A 27,096-nucleotide genomic window follows, 5' to 3' on the forward strand; every position below is an offset into this window, starting at 1 on the left:
TGGGCTCGGGAGAGCCGGAGAGAGGCTGTCAGAAATTTCATTCCTGAAATATCAGCCCTTCAAACCGCAGTGACACGTCCTTCATTCCACCCTCCACTACTTCACTTGACACAATCACTGATCTAACAATGGCAGACAGGTAAAAGCCCTGGTATGGGGAAAAGTGACGTTAGAAAATCTTTTTATAGAGCAACTAATGTCAAATAAGCAATTATTAAATGAGGACGGCTTATCACATTGGGACAGGCAGAGCAGACTGTACTTCGGAGGAAGTTTGTGGCTTACAAAGTTGTGGAGTAAGTCAAAAAGTTGAGAAGTGGTCCCTCCTGTGGATAGCAGTTACGAAAGGTGCTCACGAAAACAGGAAGCGAGGAGGGCCCAGAGCAGCCAGGGAGGCTCGAGTGACTTCTTCAATTATCTCGGCTTTTAATCTTCATTTATTTGCAATTCTAATGAGTTTTAAGAAGATATATAATAAAGAAGTCTGTCTTTGAGTCTCCTTGGGTGCAGCGCTGCCTTTGTGTACAGCACGAGTGAGTAGAGTAGCTCAGACGAGCTTCCCTTGTTTTGGGTGCGGGTTCTTATTGTTTATTGCAAGCTGCATTCTGATGTGTATGATTTCATTCTGTACAACACTGGTTTTACACCTATTTTAGCATGTTGACCCTCCAGAAATCAAAGGAATGCCTGCAGCACGAAAAAGCTATACAAGAGAATTCTTACTCAGCTACGATTTTTATTTTCTCTTCTCAGGCTAATTGAGATTAATTATTAGAGGAGCCCTTGAGGCTGTGAATATTCGTTTTTTACATTTCAAAAAGCTTTATTTTACTAAAATATTTGCACTCCAGAAACTAGAAAGCACCGAGAAGAGTCTGAAGCTGCAGTTTCTTGGAGATAATGTTGGCCTGTCAATCTGCTCACCAGGGTTTCCTGGCACCTCGGGTCCAATCCGACCCTGGTCAGGCGGACTGGGACTGGACTCCGGTATCTTGTTGTCTTCTGGAGTCTCCGGCGCCACGGGGTTCGCCGCGTTCGGGACTGTGGGAAACAAAAAAAAAAGCACAGAGAAACTCAGCCTTGGCAAGCAGCATGCGCTGAATTACAATGACTTGTTCTTCTTCGTCAGCAAGGATTATTTTTTATTATCTACTGATAAGTCTTTTATACAGAGAGAAGGTTATCTTTGCATGTGTTGAAAGCGTCTCAGAAGCGGAGATGAAAGCACAAAACGAGGAAGGACAAGTTAGCGAGAGTCTGTGAAACACGGCAGTATCCCTGTCCTGTCGTAAAAAATGAGCTCACATCTACATCAGCAGCTCCTTCAGCAAACACTCAGACAGGCATTTCCAACACTGACATATTCATGAGAGCGGAGCACACACGCACGCGCGCACACACACACACGTGTACACACACGTAAACACACACCTAGAATATTCTTACAATACACTTAGGCATGGCAGAATGAGGGTAAAGTAGTTATATATTAACTTTTTATTGTTTTACATTATTCATCACGTTAAAAGGCTATAATATGCCTTATTTATTGCTCTGGCTTTAACTCTGGCTGAAAGAAGCACACTTCTTCGAATAGGAGGACAGGAAGAGAAGAAGAGGAGAGCAGAAGAGGAGGAGGGGTGAAGGAGCTCTGAGGGGAACGCAAAGGAAACAGACAGTTTATCTGTCTGTCTGTTGTGATTTGGGCGCACGCACTTTGAAGTCTTTGTGCGGTAAACACCGGTGGGTCCGCGGTGGGGCTTTTACGAGGGCACGGCCGGCAGACAGAAGACAGTTATAAACTATTACCGAAGCCGGTCCTATGGATTCCACAGCACACTATCAGATGCATCTCCTCCACTGGGCCTTATCTGCATCTGCCCGTAGGCTTGCTCAAGGGGTGTGTGCGAGAAATAGAGAGGAGGGCGTGTGAGGAGGCAATTTACATTTGAGTCCCTCGTGGCAGTTTGTGTGGCGTGTGTGTGTGTGTGTGTGTGTGTGTGTGTGTGTGTGAGTGTGAGTGTAAAGGGCCTAACAGTCTGGCAGTCTACTTTCTATTTCCACCCCAGACTCAGGCAGTGAGATGATTCGGGTGAAGGATGTCTGGAAGATATGACTGATAAAAAAGAGAGAAGAAAAAGGGAGGATATATGGAAAGAGGAAAGTCAAACGGGGACATAAATTCAACATTTTTTTGGCATTTGGCGGACGTAACCGCACTATTAACAAATTGATCTCCTCTCCTCTCTCTGCCTTCCCCATGTCCAGTCCACCGCATTGCCCCATACTGGTTGCAGCAGTGGTGAACGTAGCCGTGAGCTGTTGTGCGCCATCAATAATTGATGAGGAAAGACAGGAGTGAGAAGCGGGAACATTCACGTATGGCAGAGGACACAGTGATCTGATTCACTTGGTGCACACAGCCCCGACACTGTGTGTCACTGAGCATGTGCAGCGAGCGTTCTAATGTTCTGACCCATTTTTCTGTGTGTGTACTGCTGACATTTCCCTTAGCTATGCAGACAGCAACTACCTCAGAACTGCCAACCCGCCAGAAGGAGGGAGAGGGCTGGGGGAGGAGGAGGAGGAGGAGGAGGAGGAGTGAGAGTGAGGGAGACAATGATAGAGCGACAGAGGAGAGAGGGAGAGAGAGAGAGAGAGAGAGAAGGATTTGGAGAGGTAGAGGGAGAGAAAACGAGGAGGGGGTCGCGGTGCGTGCGAGGCGGTGAGTCAACATATTTCTAATGAGCGCAGAGACGTGATGTGTTGGAGGAGACGGAGAGTGCTGAACAACGGCGGATGTATAAAATATGGGCTCCTCGTATTTCCCCCTTCAATCAATTTCCCTTCCTCTTTACTTCACATTTGGTATAAAGACAAAAGACGGAACACGAGGCCTTTAAAACACAATTACATATCGACATGTCAGGGCGCATAATTTCCCACAAACAGATGATTCAACGTGATTACTCTCGGGTGTGTCCCCACAAAAAAGCAGCGAAAGAATGCGAACTTATTACACAGTGGGATGAGTCACCGTGATCTCATCCATAGAGCAAAGTGCAAAGGATCACGAGTGGACATATGGGAAGATCTCGGGGACTTGGCCACAGGAAGGGTTGGCATTCAGCGGCAGAGGGAATGTGGCTTAAACACAATAGCATCTGGGGTCAGAGCCAAGCAGAGCCCGGGATTTTTTATTTATTTTTTGGTTTGTTTGTTGAAACAACATCTAGTGCAATTTGGCTGCAGAAGGGATAGAGTCTAGTGCGGCAAATATTGTTGGTTTTCATCATTGATTCGTCTTTTTTGAGGGCTTTTTCAATTAATTGATTCATCTGTTAGCCTACGAAATGTCAGGAAATAATGAAAAATGCCCATCACAATTTTCAAGAGCCTAAGGCTTTGTCTGACAGTCTGACAGGCTACAAGCCAGGGGTACTGTGTAGTTTAAGAGAAGGAGTTCAAACCCTGAATTTGAATATTGACAATATTAATGAAGCGATAATACGAACTCAGAAATATTTATTTTTTCCTTAACCGAATAAACAAGCTGTTCTCAGAGAAAAATAAGGTCCCAGGACACTGTTTGAAGCTAGAAACCTAAAATTGTGTTGTCCTTTAAGGTCAGTTTGTTTATTCAGGTCATTCAGTCATGAAAATGAAGAGAGTTTGTTTATTTAATTTGTTGGGCACAAAAAAAAACCAATTAAAATATATTTTTCTTCTGATGAAAATTTCTTTCACAAAACTACATAATGATAAAACTGGAAAAAAACAGCCAATGTTATGTTTTAGAGGCTAGAACCAGAACATGTTTTGAGTTTTTGCTTCATAAACAACATTAATGTAAAAATCAATAACCAAAATTGTTGTCTTTTTTCAACAACTTTCACAGATTTCTTTTCAGCACTTTATTTGATTAATCAAATAATCTACTAGTTGGTAGCCGATTGTACTGGTTTCATGACAACTACAGGTGAAATGACTGGTTGTTGCATTAATGTGTTATACATGATTGTAAACTGAATATATTTGAGAATGTCTTTGGATAACAGAGGAGGAGAAACTATTAAAGGTGCAATATGTACACATTTTTGTTGAAAACACAAAACATTTTTTACTAAAATGATCAAAAGAATATGAATAACAGTCCTGATGTTATGACATTTATGTATTATGTTGCAAAGATATATAGAGAAGTTAGCATGCTAACCAGCTAGCCCCAAGTTCTTGTGCTAGTGGTGTAAACACCAACACTCCCCTGGTTCTCTGAACACTAGCTGAGGTAACTAGCTGACCCTATTTGTTTTACATTTGACAGGCTGTCAATTCTTACATATTGCACCTTTAAGATCTTTACTTAACTAAAAGTACAAACACAACAGTGCCAGATGAATCAATATTGAAAACAATCATTTGTTGCTGCACTAATGGTAAATTCTTTCCGTTTTCAGTGAACCCACATTCGGCAGCCAAATCAAAGTTTCTGTCGATGCTCTAATGCTTCTGGGCCCTTCCTCTAATAGCTACTGGGCTGGTCGAGCACATTATGCATCAAAAATTCCACTCACAGAAATAGATTTAAAAGTAGTAGCAGCTGGGCCAACAGCATCTTTTCTAACAGGGTTTTTAGGGCACGTTGACTGTGAGTGACAGCTTGCTTCGGACCGTTTTGGGAAATGAGCGCACGGCTCTGGCGAAGCTGAGGAACAGCCGGCAGCGAGAGAGACAAACTCGAGCTCACTTTCCTAGAACTTTCCTCGAATGAGACGTTTCCTTTTAACTCATTAATGTGAGTTCAGGGATTTGTTTTTCCTCTCAGTTAATAGTTTAGAGCAAAAAGCTGTGTTGCCTGCACTCATGCAACTGTGTTGTCATTTGTTGATGGTGTTGCAGGCCAGAGCTGTCGGATGCTCATATTGACCTACATGGGGAGATAATGCAGTGCCTGCCTGTTCCCGAGATGGCTGTGGGTATTTTTCTCTGTATCTGCTGAATTTGTTCCGACTCAGACCTTGCTAGCATCAGCAGCTTGTTAGCTTCTATTCTCCCACCGACTGCCAGGATGCACTGCTGTCATCCCACTAGCCACCATTCAAATCTCTGCACACAAATTTGCAGACACACACACAATCACACACTCTGCAGATTTCTCAGCGAGTTTATTTCTGACATGTTAAGATCCAGCTTTTAAGCTGGAATCAGATCATCGCGGCAGGCAGATGTTCCTCTCAGATGGTGGTTAGTGTCTGTTTCGGTCAAAACAACCACGCAGAGGATGAGGGGAATGTTTACAGAGTAACACATCTGTGTACTGTACCCTGTCAAAGTCAGGATACGGACGTCCACATATCGGGTAAAAAGACGTCTAAAAGTGCAAAGTACGATTCAAACCAAATGTTGTGTCCAAGGATATCTAAACAAAGCATACTTGTTTATTTCTAGCATTTTTAGACGACTTACCCCGACCATGCACTTACATAGCAATTTCAAACACATTTTCATTCTGTATAAAACCAAGCTGAGAAACAGCTGAGGAACATCACAGGACTTTTAACAATTTAGAAGTGGGGTCATTCCTCATAGCCATTTTCTATTTGTACGTTATTTCAGCGTGATCTCACTGTTTACACAAAGTGTTTATGTATATAAAAAGATTTATTCAAAACTACTGTACATGACTAACAGCGGTGGGCCATATGGATAAAAAATAAATCACAGTATGTGTCGTTTTACTGCATAATATCCCTATATACCATGATCTCTAATGGAAATGAAATTGAGAAAGTGATCATGACTTATACCTAACTAAATATCTAATAAATCAGGGTAGAGCATCACAGTGAAGCAAAAATCCAGTAAATCCAATACTGCAGTCCATAAAGCAGTCCTGCTTATTGATTTCCAACCGTGCTGGCGATGGCTTAATGCAACCACAGATACTGGAGCAATAGTTACCTCAGTATAGTGTATCTGATGGTAGACAAATCTCTACTGACTTACTGTGTGTATCACCACCTTAAAGATTAAACTAAATGTTAACGTGTCATTTAAAACTTAATTATGATCTTTATTCGCTATCTTGAAGTCTGATCTGATTTGAATTACATTTTCTACTATGATATCTTTTTAAATTACAACTTATTTTAACCTCCTATTTAGCATTTATACGCTGTATAAAAACATTACTAAATGGTATATAACATGCTGTATTACACTAAGTTTAAATTAAGACATTTGAAGTGTTTTCACAGCATCTGTAAAGTGGTGTTTAGACAGCTACGACAATGTGCAGTTGTAACCATATCAAATATAAGTGTGAATTATTAAGTATATACTTATTATATACATTAATTATATATAGTTGTATCATATATTGCATTCTTTTCATTGATGAAGTCCTCCAATATAATATCTTCATTGTATTTATTTTATTCATGAATAATGCTTCTTTACTCATAACAACTGAGTAAACTACATTGACGGAGACCACAAGATGTGGCTGAAAGCTCCCAGTGAAATACAGAAAGTGTCCCTTGAATTTATTGTTTATTACTTTTTTCTAACCAAACTACTCTTTCTCAGGTCAAGAATAAACCCTCAATTTCACTGTGTCTTTGTGATATTTGAACACATTTATATGATTTGTGAATGTGTATCAACAGCTAAAAGTTATAATTGTTGGCAAATACATTAAGAAACACTTTAAATGTTACAACTATATTCATGTCTGCACTAAACCAGGGGTGCCCAAACCTTTTCACTTAGAGGGCCAAAACTGAGACTTAATGGTGGACGTGTTGTATTGATAAGATGCATAATGGTAAAATACCTAGAAAAAAAAATCTAGTAATCCATTTTCTAAGTCTGATCTAAATTGTTTTCTCTCCTCTGTTTAGGACTTAAGAAGTATATGAAAAAGTTTTTCCCAGGATAAACTTTAAAAGTTCCCTTTTTTCCACTTGCCTCTCAGGGCTTCCGTAGACTGACTTCCTGTACAGTGTCTCTCTGCCCAATGTGCTGAGGTTATAAAAATTTAATGAATAATTGGGGATCCTACATATTTAAAGAGCACCTCTCAAAAAGTAAAACAGCATAAGAAGTGTTCATATTGTAGTTTTCGTTTTGATTTTTTTCATTATAAATATCTGGTTGGGCCTCAGACCTTATGGTGGGCCAACTTTGGCCCGCTGGTCCCACTTTGGGCAGCCCTGCTCTAAACTAATTGGTGAGTGTTTTTATTCTGCTTATTAATGCTACGAAGTAAAGTGTCAAGTGTTTTGACATTAAATAGTGACACTACTTTCTCCTGAATATATTTATATGATGCTATAACCTGTAAAATCAAACACTGCAATCTAATGGTGTGCATTTTCTATATATTCACTACAATATTTGGCTGGAATACAAATATCAAATTATTAAAAAGAATCAATTGCAAATGTGCGTAAAATCCCATAAAAAAAATAATGAAACGGATGTTGAAAAAAATAAATTGTGTTCCAGTGTTAATCATTTAATCTAATTAAAAAAAAAACTTATTGTCTTAATTTTTAATGACATTTTGCTTGGAATCATTAATTTGGACATCAGAACTGGCGACATCACTGAGAGTCAATAACTGGTAACACTGAATTATCACCAAGCCGTACGTAATGCCTGAGAGAAGTCGCATCAGATATGAAAATTAAAAAAAACATTTACAGTGGTGACAAATTCATTACATCTCACAACTATACAGTTGCAGAGAGCAGGTCCTGTTGGAGGCTGGTGGCGGACAAAGTCACGCTACGCACACATAGCGATAAATGAAAATGTCACACCAAAGTGAAACATGGCTTTAAGGCAGCACCGCTGTATTGTGTTGTACATGTGAGGTGAGCGCACACTTACCTTGCCCGACTTTCATGATGACTTTCATGGCTCGGCTCTTGCACACGCCTCCCTCCCGGTTCTCCAGGCCCTCGACCGTTCCATTGGAGGTCGCTGGAGGGGGTTGGGGGAGAGAAGGAAGGAGGTGAGGAGAAAGAGGAAGGGGTGAAGGACAAGAAGAGGGAGGAAGCGATGGAGGGTAAAGAGGAGGAAAAGCAGCAAAAGGAGAAGGAGGAGAGGAGACGACACACTGGTTAATGAGCACGTCCATAACGCACAGAACTAATCAATATTTACGACAAGCACTGATTAGCTGTTCCAGTGATTAGCCGTTCTCACCCTCAATCAACCGCCAGCTCCTCTCAACGGTATCTCTCATTAACACAATAAAGTGAAGTCAAATGAATGGAACAACATTAGAGCCTACTGAGGGAGGGTGAGCGCTGAGGTGGAGAGAAGGAACATGGTCAGACCTGTGTGTGTGTGTGTGTGTGTGTGTTTCTGTCTGTGCATAGTTCAGCAGTGAGACATGCCAGCGAGAGTTCCAGCTGCTTGCCAACTCCTCGAGCAGCTTACTCCCTCTGAGCCACATGTGTCATTACTTGCTGCTTGTGCTGAGAGCTAAATGCCTCCCTTAATGTTTGCGCGTGCGTGTGTGTGCATCCATTTATATATCGAAGGCTGCATGTGTGTGTGTGTGTGTGCGTGTGTGTTAGGTTTTCTCCATTTGTTTTCAAGTTTGCGTTACGCTCAGACTTGAGCGCGGCGCTCAGGGTCGAGGGTTGTTTATTCAATGTCACATTCACTTCAGACACTGTGACACAATTGGCTGTCTATTTTGGGGCACATGATAATGACCTAGGGAGACAGAGTGTGACTCTGACCTTAACACAGAGCAGCGGCTAAGCACAAGGCCGTCGTGCGCGGGCATGTGCGTAAGTGTGTGTGTGTGTGTGTGGGCGTGCGCCTGGTGTGGGCGCATGCGATGGCAGCTAATTTTGGAATTCCCCAAATGATCTGCATCTCCGCTTAGTCTGCTGTTTCAACTTACTCCCTTCCTCTGAAATGCTTTTGTTTCTCTTCCTGCGTTATCCGTCTTACTCTCTCCGTCTCTCTCTCTCTCTGTTTTTTCGCTCACTTCATTTAGTTTTTTTTTTATCTGAGCTATCTGACTCTACCCCTCCCTTTCCCTCCCTCTTAACTCAATGACCATCTCCCCGGGTGATTGCTTCAGATGGCACCCTCATTATGATGAGATAGTCTTGGAGAGGGTGCTTATCTAATGATGACACAAAGAAGAGGCAGCTACAGTTGGGCGTGGGGAGGGGGGCTTTGGATGGGTTCAAACAATGCACCACAAACATTAAAACGCTTACTCTGGCTGGCATGATGTTTCAGTGTTCCTACATGCGTTTCCCTGCTTTGAACTGATGTCAGTGTTGAAATCTGGCTCCGCGGCAATGGAAAAGCTCATCTAGTTGATTCATGCCTTGTCATTCCTAAGTATTATTAATGTTGACATTTCGTTGCCCTGTGGGATTTCAGCTTTATACTCAGCCGAAATTGAAGAAAACTAAATAATGAATTGCACTAATATTATGTTACATTATCAGATCAGACTCAGGCTCTAAATTACACAGGGAACCACAACATTTTGTTAGTGTGGCCGGACTACGCGATAATTTGTGAGAAAGATTGTGATAACATTGTGTCAGGAGCTCTATGGCACGGTCCCCCCCACCCGCCGTAGACTCAACACGACTGAGTGAACCGGACACTGAAACATATACGAGGGGCGGGCGGAGGCGACTGCGGCGCAGGAACAAAAAGATCTGAAATTTACGTGCGGACATTAATGTGGATGAACACTCAAGGCTAAGTGAGTCTTATGATTTATGTAAAGCCTATGCACGGAGCATGTCTCTTCTAAACGGGAACATTCAAAGACAGTGAGGTGAACAGGCCTGTTTCCAGTCTTAAAGGCACACAGCTCTGAATGGCCCAGACGCTGCCATGAGCACTAACCTCATCGAGCCATTTTCCAGCCAATTTCTCCTCTTCTTTCAATTTTTAAATTTCCAGGGCAAGGTTATACAAAAATGAGCTCTTTGAAGATCGAGCTCAAAGCCTTGAATAATCTGACTAAGAGTGAGCGTCATGCTATGAATTTTATATCCACTCAGGGAGAGCAAATCTTCTCAGTGTTAACTTACTTCTGTCATCTAAATTAACTATTCCTTGAGGCCGACTGAACGGACTCCTGCACTACTGATGTGGCATGGTGATAAGTTGGCCCCTGGGGGACGTCTGTTTGGGGCGAACAACTGCAAAGGAGCAGGATTTATAAAGAGATGATCACTTCATATGTTGTTTGTTTTCAGGCCATTTAAAATGTCAAATAATTCCAGGCCCTTACTGCAACGCTGGAAACTCATAATCCGATTAACCGTGTCCAATTTTAACCACATTTCCTTATGTGAATCCATCTTTTAAGTACTATTCAAGATGGAAATCTACTACAGAAACAACTGTTGAGCGCATTAAATAATGTGCGGTAAGGAGAAAAAACACACAGACTGCTCAGCGCCATGCGCTCCTCTGTTTGTCATTCTAACCCTTGCTTATATCACTGTATTGACATCTGTCATGTCATGAGTTCAATCAAAAAAAGATGATTGCCAGCCACGATTCTGCAGCTCCCCTAACCCTACTCCACAACAAGGACACACTGCCAGCTTTTTATTTTTAATCTGAAAGCCTCTCATTCACTCTATCTCCTCTTCTCCTCCCTCTCTAACCCTCTCTCTCTCTCGTTTCATCCCCGCGTACTGACGTTAATCCAAATCTGGATTTCCAGATATTAAAAGGCCGACGGTCATGGCGTGTTTTGGAAAGAGGAAACTGGGGAATTGGGTCTTCCTGTGCGTCTCGATGGAGATAAAAACACTGGGGGATAAAGCGACGACCGGGCGAAGAACAAAGAGACTCCCATTCTGCTGCTGCTAATGATTTAGTGGAACAAACCGGTTCACCGTTAGCGGTCCAGAATACCCGAAGAACTGGTCATTGCATGAAGGAATGTTGCTTTTTTTAATAAAGCGGTCGGCTCCGACGCTGGGTTTTTTTTTGTATGATTTAAGGCCCCTCTTTGTGGGTGTGGATCACTGGCCGCAGAGTGACTAGTGGGAGAACAAAAGATCTACAGCTGCTGAAGTCATAAGAGGAACCAGGTGCCAAATGTTGATGTTGGGAAATATCTACAGTACAAATGTATCAGCCAAGAGAGAGCCTTACTGAGGAAAGAGCTGGCCTGCAACAAAGGCTCCTGTTCCAATATTATATACATACCACTACTGCTAGCACATTAACATGCATGTGTGAACACACACGCTTATACACAAATCCACACAGATTTCACAAGGACGTTGAGGGTAGAGTGGAAGGACTGCTCCCCTCGGTGCTCCGAGGAGAGGAGTGGGAGATGTGTGAGAGATGCGGTGCTGACTGGCCCAGACGACACAAGCTTAGGCTAGAGTGCGATGCGGTGGTCTATATTTATTCTCAGGTCTGCTAAATGAGGTCACTCAGGTGGTCCTGCTGAATACATTCCCCATCTCCATCATGAATCATCTGCTGCTTATTATTCCTGTCCAGCCCATGGGGGCTTGCTTTCATACGGCGCGATGGGCTGTGTGTGTACGCGCGTGCTCCCGTGTCTACGCCCGCACGCGCCAGCACCCGCGCGCGACATCTGCCCAAAGCACCGAACGAGGGGATAGATACAGCCCATGTGACAGACAGAGAGCAGGTTGTTTAATGAGAAAGTGGATGAGAGGTGACATTCATTGGCTACCTTTCACACACCGCTCCCCCCTCGTTCTCCACTGCATTCAGACTTCCACTCAGACGAGCCGAGCAGGCAGCGGGTAGTCACAGTAACCACCGGCAATAATGTCTACATTTTCAAAACAAAACGAAAAAAAAAAGCTAAATACATAAACAGACACAACCGCGATCTGATCACTCACACTTAGCATCAAGGAAAAACAGCGGCACAAAGAGCCGTTTCATCCATTCGAGGCAAAGCAGGGAGCTAAACACAGCAGTGTCAGGGACGTGTGTGTCTGTATCAAACAGAGCGTCACAACAGAAATGGCTATTTCTCATACCTGCGATATTGCTATCTCGCTTTTTGTTTACATTAGCGAACCAGAGTCGAGGCGGGGAGAAGGAGAGGAGAGCCTATTTGCACAAAATATTTCACTCCTGAATGAGCACAGAGAGGGTTAGATTAGGTTTATGGGCCTGATTCCAGAGATAACCCTCCCCAGCAGATCTGGCATGCATGCAAGCACACACACTCGCAGACATACACACACACGCACGCGCACACACAAACATACAGCGTGAGGCTGGCAGACTGGAATAATTCTGGGGGATCTAGATGTTTGCACTTTGAACCTTTTCTAATCCTGAGTATAACGGCATGGCTAAAGCCTGATTATGGCAGAATGAAATGGATCTAAATAGATGTCCCAGCCCATCAGCCCTTCATTTCGTTGTCCTAGAAATAGAAATGGAAATCAGTAATCAACCTCCAACCCCTCTCGCTCGCCGTCTCTCCCACGTAGCCTCCTGCGCAGGTTTGGCATGGGCAAAGAAAATTCATTCAGACTTCTCATATCATCTCAGATGAATTAGGCGCTCTCGGCTCGGCCAGTGTTTTCTTCTCCTGTTTCTTTTCAATAATAAAACCTGGCAGACAATATAAAATTGTCATATCTTTGACAGCGGGGCCGCACATTTTTCACGGTATTTTGAAAATCCGAGATTGAATTTAGGTCGGAATGAATGTGGTTTTAAGTAATGTGCGTGGACGCAGCTGATTTTCTCATCTTCATGTTCAACAACTGGGCTTTTTTTCCCACTTAGCTCTTGCAAAACATTATCATATAGCAGCTCTAATGCCGTGGCGTGTTGCCTGATCCCTGGAGCCGCTGTGCTGCATGTATGGTAAGCAGGTAGCAGCATTAGTGTCAAGGTTTAAGGTGGTTAGTGGCCCACTGCGCACAACTGTTGCTCTGCTCACTGCTCCAGTATACAGCCAGAGGGGGAGCTACTCTCCTGCACCCTGATTAGACTCCTCTCCCACACACACGCACGCACACAAACACACACACACACATACACAGAAGCAACAGCACACACACAACCACACTTGAAATGGTTGCGAAAAAAAATATACAGACATGTAAGCACTTGGGCCCACAGAGGCGAACACACACTGAAGCACACACTGACATGTGCGTGCACACACACATACATGCACGGACACATTGGCTGCCTGTGTAGCCAGAAGATCAGGCAGGACTTAAGAGCTCCTCCGGCACCAAAATTACAGGGTTCCTCTGAATCCTTCCAGCAGAGAGCACTATGGGATAGCGCGGGGTGGGGGTGCAGTGGCGGGGTGAGAGAGGGAGGGAGGTGAAGTGGTGAGGTGTGTGTGTGTGTGTGTGTGTGTGTGTGTGTGCAGGGTGAGGGGTGAGGTGTTTAGAGAGGGGATGGAAAGAGGAGTGTGGGGTGAGGGAGGGCAGGAGAGGAAGCGGGAGATTCCTTTTTTTGAAGACGAGAGAGTGTGCGAGTCGGGGAGGAGTGAGACTTGATCTGTCTGAAGTATACTCGCATGCGAGTGTGTGTGTGTGTGTGTGTGTGTGTGTGTGTGTGTGTGTGTGTGTGTGCATGTGGGGGGGGCAGTGGATGGGGGTGTCTGAGTGTGCGTGCATATGTCGGTGAGGGAATATGGAAGGAGGTGATGAAGTGAGGAGTTGAGAGGAGGAGGAGGAGGAGAGCTCAGTTTGGAAAGAAGAAGAAGTGGGAGGTGATCTCTCTCTGTGCAGCAGAGGAAGCATATGCGTGTGTTGGATTGTGTGCATGTGAACGTGTGCGTCTGCGTGTGTGTGTGTCTGCCAGCTTGCTTTCTCTCTCACTCACACTCACCATTTCTCTCATACACTCTCCCCAGCGTCTTGAGTTGTGTGTGTGTTTTGGCCTTTGTGCAACTCTGTGCGTTTATGCATTTCTCTGTTGAACTGTGTGTGTGTTGTGCATTTGTGTGTATTTGAGTGTGTGTGCATGCTCGGACAGATAGGTGCATGAGTGTGAATTTGTTCTGCATGTATGTGAATTTTCCTCAGTGATTCTTGTGAATTTGTATGTTTGTGTGTGGTCTCTATCAGTCAAGACAGTCCCAGATTACCGAGCCAAAGGTTGGGCATTACGGACTTCCGTGGTCGGCACCACTGGGCTGGTGCTTCAAGGCTACTTATGACAGCTTTTAACCTCTGCAGAGGACCTGTCAACGGCTCCCAAAGTGTCTGTGTGTGTATCTGTGAGTGTGTGTGTCTGTACAAGCCTCACAGCCTGCAGACACAGAGAGCTTCTGCATCATTTAGCTGCGGGTGTGTGTGTGTCACCTCTCCAGTGAATCCAGCGGGGCAGAGCTTTTACACCGCTGCACTTTCCACTCTCTATTTCCCAACTCAGCATGCTGCAAAACCCTGTGCTCCTGTTCACGGCACAAAACTTAATCATGTGTCTGCACGGACAGGCGCTAAGACAGAGGACGATGCCGTCCTGTGCGCACGCTGTATGCAATTTTTAAGTACACACACCCACGCTTACACACGAGCAAACAAAAAGTACACACACGGTGAGGGCCGTCTGTCGGATCAGTAGGAGATAAAGGGCGCAGAATAACAGGAGGACCTTGGGGAGCGGAGCAAGTCATCTGTCTCAAACAGGAACAGACTGAGCACACTCCAACATGACAGATGTAGACAGACTCATCTTAGAGCACATCGCATCCACAACCTCTCTCCTGCCCCTCCGTTCCCCTCTACACGCACAAAACGAACGAGGCTTGCTCAAAATGTGCACGCACTCTTCTAAGCCGAAACCCACATAATCTGACAGGTGTGCACCGGAGGAGTTCAGATCATAGAATTGTGAAAGCGGGTCGATTGGCACAATAACACAGTGCAGCCTGAGGGACTGGGACTTGCAGCCTATAATACCATAAGCTGTTGCATATAGTATTAAAGTTATGAGACAGCAGCCCGAGCATCCAATATTAATTTCATAACTACGCTGCCTGTAAAACTAAAGCCTACCGCGGCTCCGCTGCTCCTAATATGGAACATTTTTAGATATTAGCTGTTTCAACTTTACCAGCCATTCCAGCTATAATGTATTCTGTTGTGTGCAGAAGTTGCCAGTAGCCCACACAACCCTCCCTAATGACAGAGTAGCTAATTGGCTGTAATGGCTCTTTTCACCGATATCATCGAGCTGCAGCCGCAGAAAACCTCAGCAGTTTTACACAAATCATGTGCGGAGTACAAACAGGGGAAAAACAGCCTGAAGAAGCAGCCTGTGTAACTCTTTCCGCTTCAGATGAGCGGCACTTGTATACACCTAAAAGCCCAGACTGAGCCATAAAAGGAAAAATAACGTTCCAGGCGGCGGTGACTGTTATTTTTCTCTGTTTGCGGCAAACGTCACTCCTTATCAATTAGACGATTATTTTTTTTTTAAAAGTGGCACCGCCCTAGTGGGCACACACCCGTTATCGCCCTTGAGTACGCAAAACTAACAGGTGAACAAACACGCCCTCAGAGCTACACAAAAGCATAAAAATAACTCACACATACTCTGAGACAGCGCATCATTTGACTAATAGCAGCTGAAATGTTGCGTGTTGGGAGAAATAAGCAGTAGGGAAACTGGGTCAGAGAGAAAAGACCATAGAATCACCTTCCTATTGGTCGGAGCTAAAGGTTAGAAGAGATGCAACACATGCTGAGGCGCACATACACTTGCACACACACACACTCACAACTCGAGAAGCTAAAGGTTAATATTGTTCATGTGGGAGTTGCAGAGTTTGTGTTTATCTCACACTTAACCAATGTGTGTGTGTGCATAAGGCTTGCAGCAAACAATGAGTACACAGTTTCATCCTGGTTTAAGGCAGAGGAGAGCTCCACATTAGTGTTTCATTAATCCCATCATCAAACCCAGTGTTTCTCCGTTACACCACAGAAATCAGTGGGCCAGATGCCAGCTCTTCTCAACCAAATGCCCATTAATCCACATCAACAACCAGCGCACATGACTTCCACTACTCATGTATTCCTGCTACAATGTTCGTCTCGCAGATAGCAGCATCAGTGGTTTCTGATCCGCCGTCACTCGCCCCGTGTTATCGGAGCGTCTGTTAAGCTGACTGATCACTTCCTGCTGCTACGTCAAATCAAAAGCTGCACACCTCAGCCATATCCTTCAGTCATGCCCGGGGTTAAGAACATTCTGGGACATTATACACAAAGAAATGGAGCATATTATTCAATCTTCATTCTCCATTAATCATCATTTATGCCGGGGAGAATTGGAGTGAATGCCAAGAGAAATTGTGACACGGGAGACAAGTATCTGCTGGCAATATTAAACCTAACTGTCCTGAAATGAACTACGTAGAAGTGGCTGCAAAAGCATGTCTATTAATAAGTGTGCATTTAAAGGTGCACAATGTGGTTTTTGGGGGAGATATTCAGAAGAGAAAAATCTTCATTGACCGATTTGTTTTATGCCTCAACAAACTAAATAAACAATCTCTCTTCAATGTCATGACTGAATAAACTGAATAAACAAACTGACCTGAAAGGACAACTCAATTTCATACTGTTTTACTTTGTTTATATTTGGCGGACCCTGCCACCTTTCTAGCTTCAAACAGTGTTCTGACCTTATTTTCCTCTGAGAACGGCTTGTTTGTTCAGTTATGAAAGAGAGTTTCAATTTCTTCTCCAAAACTACATAGTGCCCCTTTAATGTTTGTGATGCTTAATATAAACATAACATAAAAAAAGAGCTGATGAAATGTCAGAAAGACTACATGTGTACATATTATCATTTAATGTTACTACATATGTGTTAGGGCATTTTTCAGGATCCAAAATGTATATTTAAAACGTCTATATTTAGCATTATGATAAGGATAGTATCAATAAAGACATTTAACAGTAGACCAATTTAATATGATGCAGCACAGGAACCCTAACCCACCTTATAAATGTACGTTAGCAGCTGTGCTAACTCACTTAAAATGGTTTATATCAGTGGTTCTCAATCCATTTGGCTTGTGATGCCTTGAAGTTAATTGTATTCTCTTTGTGACCTCTCATTACAGAGTATGAATGGCCTGTGGACATTGTGTTTGAAAGCGGTAAAACCAGAGTGATTTTCCTGTCTTAACTGTTTCTTTTTATTTTCTTCATCGAGAGAGCGCAAAGTATGAAGAATTTAATGAGAAAAAATAAGAGAAAAGTCAGAAAAACAGACGACTCTTTCATCATAATCTTCTGCTTTGGGAACCACTAGTCTACATACAGATATGGACATTGTCAATGCTTATTGGTTTGTGGTTTGGTTTTGTTGGCTAAATTTTAGTCGGGGCTGCAAACAACAAGCTGTTTTTGCAGTTTGGGTACATTTCAAACCTCCAACATGTCATCAAAGTGAGCAGCACTTTTTCCTCTTATTGCTCCTGTTGTGTGGAAAACCACAATGAATGCCTCACGATGCTAATGGCAAGAAGCTGATCTCCCAATTGTACATATATTCAGAACATGAGGGGTGCATTTTATGAAAATTGAAATAATTTTGTCTCCAAATGTATTCATAATATTCTCATTCAATTCCAATACATAAACTTTCAACGAGGAGCGCAGTATAAGTGTTCGGAGCACTTAATTAAACTCAGAAAATTACAAGAGCGAACGAGAGAGTAAGTGCTCTGATTATCCTACTATTGTGTCTATTACAATGCCTTTGTAATAATCTTCGCCTATAATAAATCCCAGTAGTTATTCTCCCAAAACATCCACTAACATCCATGTCAGCGGGCGGTATTGGTATTGTCAGGTTACATGTGTGTAATCAGCTGACAGACGCACACGCAAGGTCTCTTAAGGCGCTTGTTACACAGTGGGAGGCTCATTGAAGTTTTCTCCGTGCTTCATTTGCACTGATAATCACATGAGGTGAACCATGGCTCGCTCGCTAAATCCCAACAGATGATAAAACCGATCCTCTTCCGTCTCTTCTCTGGCCTTTGTGGTTGCCTACAAAGGTGATACGGGACTCTGGAGAGGAGTCGCCCGCCTCGATCTAAAGGTCCACGAGCCACAAATCAGCCCTGCGCCGGCTGATAAAAGAAGCGCTGGGATGGATCGGAATGTGGTGGGAGATAGTAGTGGCATGTCAAAGGCCACGAGGCTCCAAAAATCTAGACTGACTAAAGAGCTAATCTGTGAGCTAACCCTCCACCCCCACCCCCCAGGAGAGAAACCAGAGCGAAGCCCTGGAACAAGTTAACGAACATGAACGGCGGGGGACGCAATATCCTCAGTGAACTCCCCGCTCGTGCTGCTGCATGCAAAAAATGTGCTCGCAGGGACAGTGTGTGTTTCTGTGTGCGTTTATGCTAATGCGTTTAGCCGTCCGAGCCTGCGTACATGTGTGTGTGTGAGGCCTCGTCTGTGTGTGCGCGCCGAGCTCCCACACTGTGTCCATTCATCCTTTGTGGAGAGAGGAGCATCATTTTCACTGACCTTTTCAATCTGGCCTCCAGAAGAGAGTTATGACAACTGAGCCAGCCTTGTGTTCCTTGGCACAATAACACACATCAAAGATGGGAAACAAACAAACAAACAAACAATAACTCTTACCGCAGGCTCAGCATTTCCGATCCGCAAACAGGCAATGCAAAACAAACCCAATGAGGTATGCTAAGTGAGAGGGAGCGGTGCAGTGATTCAATATGCGAGGAGAGACAAGCTGAGTGCTGAGGCTCAGGTGAGAAAACTGGCCTGGGGGTGATGAAGCTGCCTGGTGATCAGGTCAGAGAAAAGGAAAGATTCAAGGCTGAAAACTAATGACTTTTGCCATGTTTTTTTTTTGGGTAATAGATTAATTTACAAATCAGCTACGGCTACACAATTAATGGAAATATTATGGAAATGTGGCCGAGTGCAAGATTCAAATCGCAAAAACCACATTTCATTTCTGTTAAAGATAAAATATGTGACAAAACAGCATTACAATGAAGTACTGTAGTGCTGCAGAGATGCCCTGGCTACAAATCTTGTTCCCCAGATGTAAGAAAACATCACGATTTGAATAGTTTTTTTCAGTGAAAATGAAAATTGCAATGCAAAAATTGCTCATTTCCACCAATCATGAATCATATCACCAAGCTCATTTCTCTCAAAATATCCGCAAAGTGATTTTTTCACAATACTGTGCAGCCCACATCACGATCACAAGCTTATGTTTACGCATGTCTTGTTTCATCCAAACCCCCAAATACATTCAATTTACAATATAAAACAGAAAAGCAGCAAAGCGTCACATTTCAAAGGCTGGAACGAGCGAGCGTTTGAGATAAATGACTGTTACGAATACCTGACGAATGCACGACAGAGATTACAGCTCGGAGAGAAGGTAAAGAAAGCGAGATGGACACAGAGAGAGATGTCAGAGACAGACAGAGCGAGAGACAGAGTGTACTTGTTATTTAGGAGAGAGGCGATGTCAGCCCATCTGGTGTCCGCAAATACAAAATCTGCAAGAGGCAGAACAAAGACAGAGAGAGAGACTGAGAGAGAGAGAGAGAGAGGGAAAGAGGACACTGTATGGGAGTGTGTGGGCGTGCGTGTGTCCCTGTGAGTGTGCACGCGTATTCGTGTGAGCGCGTGTGTGTGTATGTGTGAGCCGCGGTGTCTAAACCCTGGGGGAATCTCCTGTACCTGCTAACATGGAGGCGACTGAACAAAGCTGACTGCAGCCAACATGGGACCAGAGTCAGAGAAGCCCTGATAGGCACAGACACGCACACAGGCTGCATACAGCCGCTGACAGACACAAGGTGGCAGAGAGACAGTTATATGATAGATAGAGGGTCTGATGTAGCTGATGGGGTCGCAGCGTAGCTCCAAACCGCAGCCAGGCTTCTCCAGCTCTGAGGCCAGGCTGCAACACAAGACGCAGGAAAAGAAACACTTTCCCTCCCTTCCCCTGTGATTCGCCAAAACCCCAATCAGAGAGCACAGCAGACCACAGAGAGAATGCTGCTGATTACATCCTAATACACACAGAGCCAGCTGACGCACATATACAAACACGCACACACACACACACACACACACACACACACACACTGATTACATCCTCTCTGGTGCTCCTCTCTCCTCATCCCTGGTATCGGTTACACGGTAAAGCCACACTGATCGAGGATCAGTGTTTTTCGGTGCAGGGCGGTGAAAGAGTTCGGGAGCTTAACCCCTAGACTGAGAGCGGGGAGAAGCCGAGGCTCCGGACCCCCGTGTGCCCCCCAGCACAAATAAACAGCTACAACACAAAAATGTCTGGCAGACTCGAAACAATTTCCTGAAGGATCTGTCACTGTGCAGAGATGAGGAGGAGGAAGAGGAGGGGAGCGGCGGGGGGAGGCAAGATCTAAGAAGGAGAGAAAATAGGTGGAATGGCAAGGCGGAGGGAGAGAAAGATTAAGTTTCAGAATAGGAAGAGAGAGAGAGAAATTGGACCCATGGGTTCGGGAGGTAAAAATCGCTCCGTCGCTATCTACGAAGTCATCAACTCGCTGCGAGAGGCGGCGCAGCCTGAACGCAAACAACAACACATATTTGTTTGAAGACACGAGGCTTTTCTTTTCAGCATCCATCCATCCATCAGGGAGGGTGCACACGCACAAACTCTGACAGCACACACGCGTTCACACCCATGGGACTGCTGACTGAAAATATCTCGCGCTCAGCTAAGCTACAGCTCTCCTGAATGTGCATTAACAGACGCACAATGCATACAGCAGCTCCTATTACGCAAGCAAATCTGTGCCGAGCGAAGGAGGATGGACGTGTGAGAGCGCATTGTGTTTTTTGTCTGAGCATCTATTGCATGACTGAGAGCTTATGAGTTTGTATACATACATATATATATAAATATATATATATATATATATATATATATATACACACACAAATATATTTATATATTGCTTATGTGGCTCACTGCTTATTTATGCCTGTGTGTTTGTGCGCACACACGCCTCCTGTGTGTTTGTCTGCTCCTGTTACTGTGTTTGTGTGCCTGTGGTCATGCTGGAATGGAACATGGACATTTTGCCACCGAGCTGAATTCACAGAAACGGGCTTGGTCCTGGCCTGCAAAGCAGTATTTAGACTCTGTATTTATGTGTTGGACAACCACAGCAATCTCTATCACCGCCTTGTGATTCATGTTTGTTTGCTTTGCTCAGCGCTCATTCGATTCCATCAAGAAGCTCCTTTTTCTGTCTTGTCCCCCCCTACCACAAAAAAAATATGCTTTCCGCAAGAAATGTTCACGCCATCTCCGGTCAGAGTTTCATCAGCCGCCGCTCATCGTAGCTGACCAAGCATGCAGTGGTTTCCATAGCGAGGATGCGACATTAAAACTAACAGCCTCTATAATTATACATCCATATTTCTCCGATGAGTTTGTGTAAACAGGCCCGGGCTCCAGCTCGGGGAGGCGGACTTCTTGGCAGGCCCTGGCTGAGGGTGCCACTGAATGGCTGTCGGAAAACAAAGCCATTTCAGAGTGCGCCTTGGAAAAGAGAAACCACTGTTCTAGGCATGGCGGGGAGAGAGAGAGCTCCATCGGAGAGACACAGAGCTGTGATTTGAGCTTAGCTATTGGCCTGAGAAGAAAGACACTGAGAATATGTGTTGTTGGCAAAGCAGAGGGCAAACAACCTCAGACATCTCAGATGGAACTGGAAATGTGCATTTCTGAGTGTTTTAGATTATGGGCTGCCATTGTTTTATCCTGCGCTTATGTGTTTTTTTCAAACAGCAATATACCATTGTCCGTTACAATTTGCCTTATGGACAATGATGCTCATCTCCTCGTGTCCTACATTTACTTTTCCTAATCACCATGGACTCCACTCCAAAAGTGCATCTTTCCAGCGGTCTTCAGATGTCTCCTCTCCTTTTGCCTGGAGCTATTTTAGTGTTGCAAAAACCACAGAGATGGTTTGAGCATGGCGGATGGAATTAAAAGAAAACCAGGAAGCTTCTTCCAGCAACTGCGAAGCGCTCGTAGAGAGGAGAGGCAAATGAGTTTGTGTTAGCTGAGAACGAAAACAAAAATCAACAGTGTTGCTGTTGTTGTTTCGCAGAGTTAGCTCTGTGGTCTGTCGCGGTCTGCGCGCTGAAAGGGGATCTAAGCTATCAGTTAACAAAAATGACTCGGACACAAACTTCCCAGAGAGCAGGATAATGGAAGGAGAGAGGGGTGGCTGGAGGAGTGGGAGCGAGGGATGACACAGTAAGAGACAGACGCAGGATAAAATATTCTAATAAGATAAGCATGGAGCACAGCCGAGGAGGGATGAGTGTCTGCATTTGAAGATGCACGGAGCGGACTAATTGAGATGAATACATGAATATATCAGCTTCATCTAGCAGCGATGGGGTTCAGCCGTAACCAATGGTTACCATTCACTTGTACAGCCACGTGAGCAGCCCTCCCTCTAAAAAGAAAAGTCCTCATGCCCCCCCCTCCACTCTAAACAAACTCCTCTGTAATAAACGAAAGGCAATAACCAGCGACAATAACGCTGTGCCTGCTAACCCTCTCTGAATGAAATATCCAAAGGAGAAGTAGCAGAGGCAGCCTGGATAGATTTGCAAAGCAAGCAGAAAGTCATATATTACACTGGCACTCTAATAAACACTGGGTTATATTCACTCACAGGGGTGGGGTGGGGTGGGGTGGGATGGGGTGGTGGTGGCAGGGGGGGTTAAATCTCCTTATCCCAGGCCATGCTGCTGCACCGGCGCTAACCTGACCTGTTAGCAGGGTTTACTTTGAAAATGAAATCCGTTAAGGCTTACTGCTTAAAGCTCTAATCGGTAACATCAATGACAGCAACTCAAAGTCAATCCACGACTGATTTCCAACGTGAATCCAACTCTAAAGGCATTTTGCAAGTCACGGCGGTGTGCTAATTGGAAATCATGCAATAAACCGGAACAAAACGATTTACAACAGTGCATTTAAACAATTTAAAGGTTTAACAGGATCCCCTAGAATCAATGTTTTGAGCTTAAATGTTTCTTTGTCCCAGCATAGTGTTCGAAACAGGACCAAAATGAACATTTGCCAACAATTCTGATCAATATTTCAGGTTCTGTAAGTGATTTTTAATGTCTGCAATCTGCAAAATATGCAATAAAACAATAGGTCCTTTGTTCTTTACTGCTAACACGCATGTGGGAGAGTCCACAGTGTCTCTGTCTTGTAATTAAAATATTTCAGTGTGATTTGACTGAGGGAGGTTACCAGATGTTAACATTTAGTCTTCTCGACGAAAAATCCATTTAATTGCGAGTTCGAAATGTGTGAGTTATTTGCATCTCTATAATCTGACAATCAAAAAATGCCTTTGTCTTTTTTCAAAACGCGCCGCTGACACATGTAACTGGCTTTTCTTCTTTTCCAAGCGGCTGTGATTTGATTATGGTAATTTTATGTTAACTCCAAAAGATGACATTTAACACTTTTTTCTAATCAGATTACTGTTATTACACCGCAGCAGATCGAGCCATGAGCCTGCCAGTGTTTGTATTTATTTAACCGTGCACAAGCCTTCATTTGTATATGTGTTTGTGTGTTTGTAAAGTATCTGTGTGGGAGTGCACGTCATGTGCACGTATGTCACACAGGAGCTTGTGATCTGCTGCAGCCCGGCCAAGGATTTCAACCTTGACCTTCAACTCTCCCAAGGGCACGGAGCCGCCTTGCGAGGCACAAGAATCTGCATGCATATTGGCCCAACGGAGGAGGATTCCTTTGGGGGTTATTTGAATGGAGGGGTGCATAATGTGTAGGTTGTTGAGCAAAAAATAACAGCGATACAGAAGAGCCCACGCAGAGAAAAAAAAAAAAAAAAAAGAGCATGAATGTGAGTGATGTGCAGCATGCCTGCTAACCTTAATCCTGTCAGGTGTGAGATCATCCCACGGTGTCACATGCAGTTTGTCTGATATATTCTTAGGCATTGTTTTTCAAAGACCGGGTCAGCACCTATGTCTGAAGGAGTCATGAAATAAATAGAGCCTTTCCATTACTAATCTATCCTCAAGTGCTTATCTGTATTTCCACAGAGGAGGCTGGACTGGATTTACCTGCAGAGTCACAGAAACTAAGCGACAAGCATGAAAACATCTTTGCTGTTTGCTGCGAGAGACGAGCATTATGTATTTCACAGAGGCAATCTCCTGGAGGTGAGATAGCGCGTGTGCTCCACTGCGGCAGTTATTCTGGTGGGGAAGTCGGTGTGTGTCAGAGTCCACGATGGTACACTGGGATGGAGAGTGACAGCTGTCAGGAGGGATCAGGCTTACCCTGCCCACTACACAGGAAATCAAGGGGGAAGAGGAGTGCATGACGACAGGCTGCCTCTGTTTACTGCCTCGTGGCCTTACCCTTATATAGAACAGAGACTCTCTGGCCCCGGCTAACCACTGAAAACATATCACCGAGCAGTCATGGTACATTATATCAATGAGGAGCGAATGGGAGAGAAAATGGAGGTTTTTTTAACCCCACTGGGTCCAAATAAAGAGTGTCTGTCTGTAGATTTGTGGGTATGTATGCTTGTCCCCTCTCTCTCGGTGCTGCTCTGTCGCTCCATTATATTCCCTCCGCTTTAAAAGCCTCCTGTCTAAAATCACTTCTTCCCTAAACACAGCTCGGCCATTTTCCTCACAAACAGCTCATTCCATATCCTGTGTTTAGACAACGCAATGAAATACAACCAGTTTGTCTGCTCATTCGTCAGGTGGGCGGGAAGGTGCATGTATATATATGTATATGTGTGTGTACATAGCGGGTTGGGGGCGCTGACGGACAGCACGGGCTGGTGCTGGTCTGGGGTTTAGATCAGCGCAGGGTTATCATTCACCGACCCCCCGGTGTGTTTCCGCGACCCCTCGTCCCTGAGTTCTGACCTCTAACCCCCCCCCCCCACGACTCCTTTCGGATAGACGGGACCAAGTGGACGGGGTCCCCTGGGGTGACGCCAAGTCACGGGACACACAAACAAATATGCACAAACAAACACACACCATTTGTTGCTTACTTTACCCCACACCTTTTGTTGCTCTTGGAGGAGCAGGAGTACGGGTAGAAGTAGAAGCGGGGGTGGGGCGGAGTTGATCAAGGAAAAGACAGAGTGGAGACCGGGGGTGGACAAGAAAAAGACTGCTGGAAGATTCAGTGGAATGTCCACTCCCTATGCATCTTCTTCTCGTCTCAAACGGTGTCTGCCGCGTTTGACCGTTAATCAGGCCAGATAAGCCGGGTCTTTATAGGCCAGGCAGATTTACACCGCTCTGCTGGCCGCCTGGACTCCTCTCCCAGCAGAGACGGTGGGATAACGCACTCACATCTTCTCGGCACGGATAAGCCGGCCTAAAGGGGCCTCAACACACACACAAACACACACACAGGACTCTACTGTACAGGAAAGGCAAGAAAATATGTGGTGCAGGTGCTCGCCGTCTTGCTCTCTCAAGAAACACACACACATACAACACACGTGGCTATTATCTAAATGATAGATGAAGGGTGTCATGGTGTATGCACAGGCTGCAGTGGAATAAATAAAGCAAGCTCTTCCTGTTTCAAGGGACAACAACATTAACATAATACCAAGACAAATACTACATCCAATTACTGCTGACGCGAGAACGTTACAGTATATGAGCCTAACGATGATCTACCATCAGGCCAGATCCTGCACGTCCAGCCTCCCTTGTGAAGGATTTACAACGGGCTCTAGTTATGAGTTCACAGTCTCGAGGAAGAGTTAAGTATTCTTAACACTTGCACAATACACACATCAGCGGGAATGTTGCTACGCAGACACAAGAGAGCGTCGTATGAAAGCAAATTCGACCTAAAGTACAGTTAATGTTTTCTCTTTGATGCCGGATCATGGCGTGGCTGAGATGCTTGCCCACGCACATGTCACTAATAGAGTTGGTTAAAATATTTATGATGTAATCAGGAGACAATATGTGGAGCAGCCCCGCGAACAGCCGGGCTAGGAAAACTTTGAGCAGACGCCGAGAATTGCCCAAGGTGTTTTCTAAAGACATGTGGGGGTAATAAAGCTCAAAGAAATATTCCTTAAAGTCCACATGATGTGCTGCCACAGGAGCGGCGCCCCCCCGCCTCCCAAAAGTTGTCGCTTGATAACATCACAAGCTTCTTGCTTCCCCGCATTCTGGCTTTGAGGGAGAGTTCACAAATATCGATTGAACTGCTTCGGATCAGAAGAAAAACACATGTGAGATTCAATTTAGCGTGGTATTTTCCACCAGAGGGAGGTGACACAAAGGAGCTTATTTTACTGTAAGGATAAAACATAGCTTGAGTTTATTTTCTTTGCATAGATTAGATTTAAGTTCATATTTTTTGAGGAATTTCAAAACTTTAAAAGATATTTTGTTAGACTGTTCAAATAAGCTTTTGATAAGAGTGTGAAAAAGGATGGAGGAGACAGTGCTCTATATTATTCTTTCTCTTCCAAACTTCAACGCACTTCATGAAAGATGATCAGTGGGGAATTAATTCTGACTGTGCCAGAAGTTCTTCGGCACAAAAGGGCAGCGTGTTGCGTGGTAGCTTCGACGTCGTATCTCTAATGTCACGACGGTCTCTGATCATTCCATCGATTCAGCGAGAAATCGATTACAGATGTGGCAGAGTCCCCGACTGACAGTATCCTCAGACTGGATCAACCGCAACACATGGTATGATTTTAAAAAAAAGTGTTCAAGTCATTCCAGGAAATGTAGGAAATGACTAACTAAAGTAAAAATGAGATAAGGTCTAAGTGATGTCTGGAAAAACACGGCTGTCTTTTGCATTATGAAGTGAGCTACAGTGTGGTAGCATCTGAGCTAACAGCGTCTGGGATGTCTGATGGCTCATCCCACAGATGAACTGTCTCTTTGTGCCTTCCAACCCACGACTTAAATGACAAAGCTGGCGTTATAACATGATTCCTTACGGTCAACAAATCAT

At 44.4% G+C, this 27,096-nt stretch overlaps 1 protein-coding gene across 1 annotated transcript in view; it reads right to left on the reverse strand.

The window, feature by feature from the left end:
* The window catches only part of efnb1 (ephrin-B1), a 62,888-nt gene that overhangs the window by 5,798 nt on the left and 29,994 nt on the right, over positions 1–27,096 (reverse strand). Inside the window, exons 3-4 of the mRNA XM_084353565.1 lie at positions 7,897–7,989; positions 925–1,041 (exon numbers count right to left, since the gene is read on the reverse strand). Coding sequence (XP_084209691.1) covers positions 925–1,041; positions 7,897–7,989 — 210 coding nt within the window. The remainder of the gene's footprint in view (positions 1–924; positions 1,042–7,896; positions 7,990–27,096) is intronic.

Source organism: Pagrus pagrus, assembly GCF_965226575.1.
Source record: "Pagrus pagrus genome assembly, chromosome: 5".
NCBI classification, from domain to species: Eukaryota; Metazoa; Chordata; class Actinopteri; order Spariformes; family Sparidae; genus Pagrus; species Pagrus pagrus.